This window comes from Antedon bifida, chromosome 2 (genome assembly GCF_963402885.1).
Source record: "Antedon bifida chromosome 2, ecAntBifi1.1, whole genome shotgun sequence".
NCBI classification, from domain to species: domain Eukaryota; kingdom Metazoa; phylum Echinodermata; class Crinoidea; order Comatulida; family Antedonidae; genus Antedon; species Antedon bifida.
This window is the reverse complement of record NC_136227.1, coordinates 16,870,026-16,880,492: the sequence shown is the minus strand read 5'-3', so window position 1 is coordinate 16,880,492 and position 10,467 is coordinate 16,870,026. Positions and strand designations below refer to the sequence as shown.

Genomic DNA, 10,467 nt, shown 5'->3' with positions numbered 1-10,467 from the left:
GAATTTGGTCCTTTAAATGTCTTTTGAAAAAATGGCAACATATTTTTTTTCATTCCTTATATTATCAAGATATGAAATAAAGTCAAAGTTTGCTTTTAACAAAAAATATACACGACATTCATATAAACGACATACCAGCCTACACTAAAGCCAGTACGGTTTGATTTACATTCAAAATGGCCACCATGCAATCAAAGACGTTATACCAATATGTTTGTTGACCTCAATACCATATTATACTTTGTACCTAAAATTATAACTGTAGGTACCGTACTGAAACATTTTGAGTTCGCTATTTTGAAATTCAAAATGGCCGCCATGCAATCAAAATGTTAGTTAGATACCAATATGTTTGGTGACCCATTACCATATAATTTGCACCTAAAATCAGAACTCTGTGTACCTTTTTAGCAGAGATATACCTGAAAGTGAAAATTTGGGGTCCGCCATTTTGAAATCAAAAATGGCCACCATACAATCAAAATGTTAGTTATACCAATATGTTTGGTGACCCCATTACCATTATAATTTGCGCCTAAAATCCGAACTCTAGGTGCCTTTTTAGCAGAGATATACCTGAAAAGTGAAAATTTGAAGTCCGCCATTTTGAAATCCAACATGGCCGCCATGCAATCAAAATGTCAGTTATACTGTACCAATATGTTTGGTGACCCCACTACCATATAATTTGCACCTAAAATCAGAACTCTAGGTGCCTTTTTAGCAGAGATATACCTGAAAAGTGAAAATTTGGGGTCCGCCATTTTGAAATCCAACATGGCCGCCATGCAATCAAAATGTTAGTTATACCAATATGTTTGGTGACCCCACTACCATATAATTTGCACCTAAAATCAGAACTCTAGGTGCCTCTTTAGAAGAGATATACATGAAAAGTGAACATTTGGGGTCCGCCATTTTGAAATCTAACATGGCCGCCATGCAATCAAAATGTTAGTTATACCAATATGTTTGGTGACCCCACTACCATATAATTTGCACCTAAAATCAGAACTCTAGGTGCCTCTTCAGAAGAGATATACCTGAAAAGTGAACATTTGGGGTCCGCCATTTTGAAATCCAAAATGGCGGCTTTCCCCTCACCAAATTTTGTGCAACCCTTCCATTTCATGTTTTTGACACCCTAATGAATAACTGTGCAAAGTTTCAAAATGTTATCACAATTTGAAGGATTTGCCTAAAATATGCACCTTAACATGCCTACTAATACACCTTAAAGACCCCTTCCCTGCAATTTTAGACGTTTTTTGGAAAATAATACATATATATCACTTTAAAAACATAAAACCATGTCATTCCTTGTCTTAAATGTACGTTTTATGGTAAATTATGATATAAAGTGAGAAACAATGCACTACCTAAGTAGCTCGTGGAGATCGACCTCTCGTGGACGGTCTTAGGCCTAGCCTAGCTAGGCTTAGTTTTGTAGGCCTAGCTGGTAAACATCGGTAACGTACGAACATCGTACGCTAGCTACCTAGCCTGACGTTGTATAGTTGCTGCATTAATTGTCTTTCTATTTTTGCCAGACTCCGTTGATACAAATTGGGGAAAACCCGGTATTTTCGCTGAAAAGTTGGGAGTCTTCCATTTGTTTAGGCCTCACGATCGATCGAAAAGTGGGCGAATTACAGGTGAAAAACAAAAATATCAATCCGCGCGCAATGCATTTTGGGATTTATAGCGGGCCGCTATAATTATTAGATTCGACTTATTTTTCACATTTTTAACCGTTTAAAGACGAAAAAAGTTATCGCAATAGACATTAAATATAGTTTGTGATCTTAAATTAGATCTAAAAAACGTAGGGAAGGGGGCTTTAATCTGAATACCTTATCCAACATGAATACAGTGTTTAAACAGCGAATAATACTATGCCTTTGTAGATTCATTCCATAACATAGTTTCATTCCATTAAAACTACAATAGTAACATTATCGTATAACCTATATAACCTACCACTTTTTTTAATAGAATAAACCGAATGCTATCATCTCTTTTTTAAACTATTTAATACACAATAACATCTACCCGTCTATGATAGTGCAGCGTGTCAATCACAGCTAAAGACACCAGTTGTACACCTTTTTGTGTCTTATTATCCAATGCCTTCCAACACAAGGCACAAGACCCAAGAAACCACCTATATTATTCTACTTGAGTTTGCTAGATCATCATATAAAAGTGCATTATGATGGGATCAGATTTTATTTTGTCCTTTATTAATTATAATATTGACAACCATTCTGATGTTTGTTCATGGTTGTGCAGAGCCATGATAAATACAATTGTCACAGCTTGAATAAGGTGACAGAAAGAAAATTAAATGAAAACCTTTCTCAATAATATTTCTCTGCTAAAATGCTGGATTATTTAATGAGTTTTTAATATTAAATGTGTCCATATAATTTATTGTTTGTCAAGTAGAAAGCTCAATGAGACTGAAAAACTGTTAACTTATGATGTACACAGCCTATTGTCTGTAAAAATCAATCAATCTGGTGGCAGATGTAAAAAAATGGATTTTGCTCAAATTTTTACCATGAATAGACATTTCAATAAAAAGCATATCTACAACATTCATTTTAATTTTTAGCCTCCGTTGCCATGACAACGGTCAATTATCCAAATTTTGATGTTTTACATTTTTCACAGATTTTCTATAGTGAAAAAGTACAAAATTGTATACTTATTTTAACCAAAAATACTTACAGTATACAGTTTTTGTTTATAGCAGTGTAAACAACATGTATTGAGTTCCATTTAATGTAGAAAAAAATAATTTACAAAATGGAGTTTGGTTGATACCATTATTTTAAAAAGGGGTGTTTTTAAAAAATATTTTTTTTATAAAAGTATACCTCATAAACGTACCTATAACTTCCAAAGTGGTGTTTTTATATCAATGAACTTTTGTAATGTGATAGTCAATAGGTTTGTCAACAATAATCACGAAAAAAACACTGGGGTAAATTTCGTACATAGGTTTTGTGTTGCCAGGAAAATACGAAAAATACAAAAAATACAAACAAAATATCAACAAACAAAACACATGAAACACAATTTAAATATGGCTAATAAAATGTATATGTGGCTTGTCATAATGCTACTACAGTCATACGAATAGTTTAGATAAAATAGGAGAATGTGTTGCCAGGTTTATTTCAATTAATTGCCAGAAAAACAGTATTTTGCATTGAAATATTTAGTTGATGGAAAATAATGTTAAACTTTGAAATAATTGCGTCAATGGTTTTTATAAATTTTTACATCTATTTTGTGTAAAGAATTACAGAAAAACCTCCCAAAAAATCTGACCTTGTAAATAGGTCATTTGAGATCAAAAGGGGTCAGAATGCAAAACAGGACAGGTCCCCACTTTACTACAACTATTAATGTTTGATCAAAATTTACAAGATAGTTCATAAAAAATTCTCAACAATTTTCATTTTTTACCTATAGTGTTACCTTAGCAACCATTTCTATGTGTAACTAAGGAAAGTAATTTTTAAAAAAACGTAAAAAATGGCGTTTTTATGAATACAAAGAATTTATTGCATTTGTAATTTTTCTGAATTTTACTTCTACTGCATTCTAATAATCTTAAAGTGATGACAAACTTGACCTTGTAAATTCATTCATTTTGAGGTCAAATGAGGTCAACATTTTACCATAGTAACTATTTCTATGCGAAAATATTTTTAAAATAAGGGGTTTTTCATAAATACAAATTTTTTCTACATAGTTTTACATTTCTACTTTTTGCCAAATTTACTTTAAATACTGAATCCTAATAATCTCAGAAAGAAAGTCTTGACAAATCTGAATAAATGTAAAAAATTGACCTTTAGTGTTATCTTAAACCTGTTTACGTAACTAAGGATAATTTTTTTTAAATAAAATATGGAGTTTTCATGAAAAAAAAAATTATATTTTACATATTGAGGTCAAATGACATCAACATTTTACCTATAGTGTACTGTAGCAACTGTTTCTATACGTAACTAAGTACAATATTTTTAATATGGGGTTTCATGACTACAAACAATTGATTCCATAGCTTTACTACTTTTTCCCAAATTTACTTACCTACTGAATCCCAGAAAATGTCTGACCTTGTGAAAGGGTCATTTGTTGGGTCAAATTATGTCAAAATGTATTATTTATGTCATCTTAGAACCTGTTTCTATGTGTAACTAAGGATAATTGTTTTTTTAAAATACAGTTGAACCTCCCGTAAGTGGCCATCCTCGGGACCTGGAAAAGTGACCGCTTACGGCGGTGACCCCTTACGGGAGGTTCTGCCGATAAAGGGCCAAAATCACGTATTATGGCTATACACGATTTTCTTAACGAAAAGAGCCTCTCAATTTTCCAGCTAATTGTATTATTATTTATAATCAGGTGGTTTAGTATTTTTTAGCATTTTCAGACAAATTTTAAAAGCTTTTATCATATGTGACCCACTCTGGCAAAACCCTACCTTTGACGTTTTTTTTTGTGTTTTTAGATTCTACATTTAATAATCTTCACAATATTTTTTATCTGGTTAAAATTGGATAAGTATTAGCCAAGTTATTGGAATTTAAATGATTGCATATAAGTCAAGTAGGTTTTGAGAAAACAGCTTTTAAAGATTCATGATCGACTTCCTGTTGCGTACACCAGTAGTAAACAGCATGCTCACACTAACTCCTTAGCAACGATATTAAGAAATGTAGCTATACAGCTGTAATTTGGCACACTCATAGACCACACAAGAACCAATAAGTACAGAAAAAATTATTAAATTTCATTTATTTTTATTCAAGTTATAAACAAATGAAAACAACCCACTTTTTCAACATTTAGAACTCAAATGTACTGGTACTTTACATGTAGTGGTAGTAGTAAAGCTTCTATTGTTAGCTGAATAATGGATATAAACAATCATTACTTTGATTACAAAAAACAAATGCAGTAATTGCTTTTAAATTAAACTTTACACATAAATAAATTAGAAAATGGTATAATAAATAAATGTTCTTTCTTTTTAAATTGCACTATTACTACTACACAAGTTGTATTTAGAGATCTGGGTTTGGGCATACTATATCTACTGTGTCTTCCCTACAGAATTCCCGGATACTCTGAAATAGATATTGTTTTCGAGCATCGTCGAGGCCTGCTGGCTTAATTACTGGAGGGAGACTAGATGGTGGTGTTGACCTGCAAAAATCGTATGTGTTTTCTTCACTGTGAGATAATACTTTGTACGAAACAATACCAGGTGTTTCAGCATCAAACATAAAGTGTTGGTACGACTTGATACCAGGAAACTTTCGGTAATGTCTGGACAGATGACTTACCCAGTCATAAACTTTAACAAACACATCACCGGATTCATTTCCGACAAGCTGTGCTCGGTTGATCGAAGTAGTTGTTGATTTGTCAACGACGTCAACAATGTCTTGTAAGGAAGAGACAAATGTTCTTCTGTAGGTTCTCTTTACAAGTCCGAAGCACCAATCGGGACCAAATTTTGTATGCCCAACTGGTAAAAACGAATACTTAATCGTCTTATGTAGGCCATTCTCAACTCTCCATGCCAAGTACTGTATGAATGCGTTATTTTTGTTTTGGCCGGAACAATTGTCTGCATGAAGGTGAGCATGTTGTTCACCAACACCGTAATGTTCAAAAAAGTGATGCAAATAACTAATTACCACATTTGCTCCTTTACCACAGCTCACACCCTCATCTATTAAATAATTAATTTGCGATGGCAAACCTTCAGATGTCAGACCAAAGATGTGGCATTTCCTTGGCGTCTTGAAATAAATTGGGCCAGGTTGTAGCGGATTTGCTGGATAGTGTACCTGTTGCGCGAAGTCAAAGCTGTAATGAAATGTTATCGGTTTTGAGTTCGGAACATTCTGACCCAGCTGTTTGATGTCCATCTCCTTTGCTATAAGTTTTGATTGTCGACAACACTGGTTATAAAACTCCCTTTCTATCCTTGCCTGTTCCAAGTGAGTCTCCTGGATCCTCAGAGCTTCTGTTTTTTGTGCTTCTGGAACATTAACCTACAAAAACAAAATAATTGTTAAACACTTAGTATGTAATTGTGCTGAATACAGGGGTCCCCCAACATTATTTTTGTATTAGACTTTTTTTTTGTAAATAATAATGAATGAATACATTACATTTCAAATGAATATTTCACAATTTGGACATGCATAATGATGGTTTAATGGCTAATGTGACAACACAAAACTAAACTAACAAAAATCTTAAAAAAAAAATAGTAATTTAAAAAATAAACATACCTGCTTTGTTATCAAACTGTTGTTTTTTTGGCAAATCCAGCACAGATCTGTTGCAGGTTGTGCTACGATGATGTAAGGCAGAAGTTCCTTCCAAAGTTTACGAAATGTAGACAGGGCAACACACTGCTCTCTTAGAACCGCATCTTTAAACATACGCCATACAGCAGCCTTTGTAACGGATGTGGGTAGCAGCTTAACCTCAGCAGACTTTACACCAGGGATTCTTCCGGGTAACAATATGCAATTAGCTGCCGCAAAATTCACGATAAATCGAACCACCCCCTCCACATTTTCCATCTTCAATAGATGCTTTCCTCTTCTGCCACCTATAAACAAAATACAATAATGATTAATAATTATCATAATAACCGACCGTGGTGCTTTTAGATGTGATTTAAATTTGAGCTGTCAGTCGGTAAAACAATTTTTCCTTTAAACTATTCACAATTTTTACATTATTAATAAATGAAAAAAAATATTGACAAATAATAAAACTTAGTATAATGTCAGTTATGTTTACCTGATCTTTTTCTACGAGGGACAAGACCATGTGTCTCATACCATGTCTTCACGTTTTTGAATTTGTCACGGCCAATTCCCATCAGAAAGAAAAACGTCTCTCTACAAACTCTCTTCTGCCCATAGTGAAAGCTTCTAATTCTGCTCTGCTTTCTTTGTGTTTGTGTTTTCTTTTTTCTGGCTGTCATATCACCGTTGTTAATGGACGAAGAAATTATTCCCAACAGCATTAAATCTTTTTCAAATTCACTCAACTCTTGAATTGTGTATCTAAAAATAAAAATTAAATCAATCAATTTCCTTCTCATAAACAACAATGGAAGAAGCAGACAGGGTAAAGAAATTGAGAGAGCCCAACCCAACGAAAAGAATGTTCAGAGGAACAATGTGAAATTAAAATAACTTCTGGAAAGACATGGAATTTTGTGATTTCAAAAGAAAGTTACAAACTTTACAATGATCAATAGAATTTTGTAGAACCCAGCCCAATGAAAACAATGCTTGGTTTACGAACAATGTGAAATTGAAATAACAACTTCTCGAAAAGCAGGGCATCTGGGTGGGTGGGTGTTGGAGCCATGTAATAAACAATTAACATGTGAAAATAAGAATAAAATAACTGTAACTTTGGCAAATAAAAATCCTGCCATTTTTAATAATTTATTTTGTATATTATTACTTTTATGTACAGTCTTTTTTCTGTGTGGCAAACAAAGAAATAAAAAAGTAATTTTAATAAGAATTATTGCATTTAATAGAGGTTCATAATCATTATAACATGTTTTAATGCCCACAAGTTCAGTTTTAATTTACTCTGCTGTGTAAAAAAAAATGATTGAATAAAACTTACCTTATTTCATTCATCTCATCGTCTGTGAACTGGTTAATGCATTTTTGACCATTGAAGATGATACAGTTACATTTACACACTTTCTCTTGTGGCACTACAATATCAAGATTCTGGGCAATGTTATTTGCTGCTTCAAATTCATTTTCAGCATCATCAACAATTTCAGGTGGAATGTCCTCCTCAATATCCATTTGTTCTTCACTTTCTACATCCGACATCTGATCATCATCGCTACTTGCAGTGACAACTGATTCATCTTCATGATCAACAGAATCATCATCACTACTCACATTTTCTGAATCTATTTAAAGAAGCATATACAATTATAATAATTAGTTTGTTTTTACTGTAGTAGTTTAAAGTCTGCGCCAGCTATTGAGAAAAATTAAATAGGCCTAGTAGAAGTGTACTGTAGTAGGCCTAACCTAGCCACTAAGGCGCAGGATTGGTCATAGCAATAAATAGCAAAGAAATAGCTGTGTAAATGCTATACTTGATACAGCAAACATAGCAATAGAATAGCAAATAAATAGCTGTATAATTGCTATACCTGATACAGCAATAATAGCAAATAATAGCAAACAAATAGCTGTGTAATTGCTATACCTAATACAGCAATAATAGCAAATAATAGCAAACAAATAGCTGTGTAATTGCTATACCTAATACAGCAATAATAGCAAATAATAGCAAACAAATAGCTGTGTAATTGCTATACCTGATACAGCAATAATAGCAAATAATAGCAAACAAATAGCTGTATAATTGCTATACCTGATACAGCAATAATAGCAAATAATAGCAAACAAATAGCTGTGTAATTGCTATACCTAATACAGCAATAATAGCAAATAATAGCAAACAAATAGCTGTGTAATTGCTATACCTGATACAGCAATAATAGCAAATAATAGCAAACAAATAGCTGTGTAATTGCTATACCTGATACAGCAATAATAGCAAATAATAGCAAACAATATAGCTGTATAATTGCTATACCTGATACAGCAATAATAGCAAATAATAGCAAACAAATAGCTGTGTAATTGCTATACCTGATACAGCAATAATAGCAAATAATAGCAAACAAATAGCTGTGTAATTGCTATATATGATACAGCAATAATAGCAAATAATAGCAAACAAATAGCTGTATAATTGCTATACCTGATACAGCAATAATAGCAAACAAATAGCTGTGTAATTGCTATACCTGATACAGCAATAATAGCAAATAATAGCAAACAAATAGCTGTATAATTTCTATACCTGTGATACAGCAATAATAGCAAATAATAGCAAACAAATAGCTGTATAATTGCTATACCTCATACAGCAATAATAGCAAATAATAGCAAACAAATAGCTGTGTAATTGCTATACCTGATACAGCAATAGTAGCAAATAATAGCAAACAAATAGCTGTATAATTGCTATACCTGATACAGCAATAATAGCAAATAATAGCAAAAAAAAATAGCTGTGTAATTGCTATATATGATACAGCAATAATAGCAATTAATAGCAATTAAATAGCTGTGTAAGTGCTATACTTTATACAGAATAAATAGCATGGAAATAGCTTTCAGTTGCTATAATTGATATAGCCAGGCTGAAAATAGCCTTGGGATAGCTTTTGTATTATAAACAGCAAACAAATACCTGTGCAATTGCTTCACACCACCTATACAAAACCACTCTACAAAACAGGCTGCAAATAGCCTTGGGATAGCTGTTATATCACTATCCTACTGTGACACATTGGTCACTTGCCTGAAACCTCAGCTATAGCTGCTATAGTTGCTATATTTTAACTACACCATACCATGTCAGAATGTAGTCATAGTTAAAGCCAAACAATAAAAAAATTACACAATGCTACACTTAAATTGTGTATACTTAAAGGCCAGGTGCGGGCAAGAAATTTCTATTGATCATACATTCCAATAATCATCGATCTATAGTTTCCCCTATGTTTCATAATTTTTGGGATTTTCTTTGTGTTACACGAGCTTGTTGAAAATAACCAGTTAGGGTGGTCAGATCTTGGCGGTTTACATCTGGAGTGATGTTTTTTTATGGGTATACACGTCAGGCATTTCACATGATGGTGGTTAGATCTTGGCGGTTTACATCTGGAGTGATGTTTTTTTTATGGGTATACACGTCAGGCATTTCACATGATGGTGGTTAGATCTTGGCGGTTTATGTCACGATTAATGGTTTTCTTGGTCAGATCTTGGCGGTTTACATTTTGAGTGATGTTTTTTTTTATGGGTATACACGTCAGGCGTTTCACTTGAGGGTGGTTCAATCTTGGCGGTTTACACTGGAGTGATGTTTTTTTTTTATGGGTATACACGTCAGGCGTTTCACATGAAGGTGGTTAGATCTTGGCAGTTTACATCTGGAGTGATGTTTTTTTTAAGGTTATACACGTCAGGCGTTTCACATGAAGGTGGTTAGATCTTAAAGGTTTACATCAGGAGTGATGTTTTTTTTAAGGTTATACACGTCAGGCGTTTCACATGAGGGTGGTTAGATCTTGGCGGTTTACATCTGGAGTGATGTTTTTTTTAAGGTTATACACGTGAGGGTGGTTAGATCTTGGCGGTTTATGTCAGGATTAATGGGTTTTTTTTAAGGTTATACATGTCAGGCGTTTTACATGAGGGTGGTTAGATCTTGGCGGTTTACACTGGAGTGATGTTTTTTTTTAAGGTTATACACGTCAGGCGTTTTACATCTTGGCAGTTTAATTATTGTTCT

At 33.2% G+C, this 10,467-nt stretch overlaps 1 protein-coding gene across 1 annotated transcript; it reads right to left on the bottom strand.

The window, feature by feature from the left end:
* Positions 1–5,021: 5,021 nt before the first annotated feature.
* On the bottom strand, positions 5,022–7,923 carry LOC144835192 (uncharacterized). Its single transcript, XM_078690248.1, has 4 exons — positions 7,699–7,923; positions 6,850–7,118; positions 6,330–6,655; positions 5,022–6,086 (listed from the first exon to the last, which is right to left on the bottom strand). The coding sequence occupies exons 1-4, from the start codon at positions 7,914–7,916 to the stop codon at positions 5,088–5,090; spliced, it is 1,812 nt and encodes a 603-aa protein (XP_078546374.1). The 5' UTR covers positions 7,917–7,923; the 3' UTR covers positions 5,022–5,087.
* Positions 7,924–10,467: the final 2,544 nt, after the last annotated feature.